Raw genomic sequence first — 281 nt, forward strand, 5'->3', positions numbered from 1 at the left:
AAAGATATATATATATATATATATATATATATATATATATATATATATATATATATATATCCTGACTATGTATTTCAGCACAACTAGAAAGGGATGCTTTGAAGCTTAGGTGAACGGAAATCCCACTCTACAACGAGAAACCAAGTCCACATGATCCTTCATGTCTGTGGCGAGAATGAGGGCGATGATCTGTTGCCGCAGAGCCTGGTAAGACTGTAGCACCGAAAGTGAACACTCAAAGACATCCCAACCCCTTTGCGGAAAGAAAACAATAGAATACC

The 281-nt window shown here is 37.0% G+C and overlaps 1 protein-coding gene across 1 annotated transcript in view; it reads right to left on the reverse strand.

The window, feature by feature from the left end:
* Nucleotides 1-281, reverse strand: part of EMH_0012310 (calcium/calmodulin-dependent 3', 5'-cyclic nucleotide phosphodiesterase, putative) — a gene marked incomplete at both ends in the record, with an annotated part of 5,927 nt that overhangs the window by 1,063 nt on the left and 4,583 nt on the right. Inside the window, one exon of the mRNA XM_013499493.1 lies at nucleotides 127-213. Within this exon, the coding sequence (XP_013354947.1) occupies nucleotides 127-213 (87 nt within the window). The remainder of the gene's footprint in view (nucleotides 1-126; nucleotides 214-281) is intronic.

Source organism: Eimeria mitis, genomic scaffold (genome assembly GCF_000499745.2).
Source record: "Eimeria mitis Houghton genomic scaffold, Emh_scaff438, whole genome shotgun sequence".
Taxonomy (NCBI): domain Eukaryota; phylum Apicomplexa; class Conoidasida; order Eucoccidiorida; family Eimeriidae; genus Eimeria; species Eimeria mitis.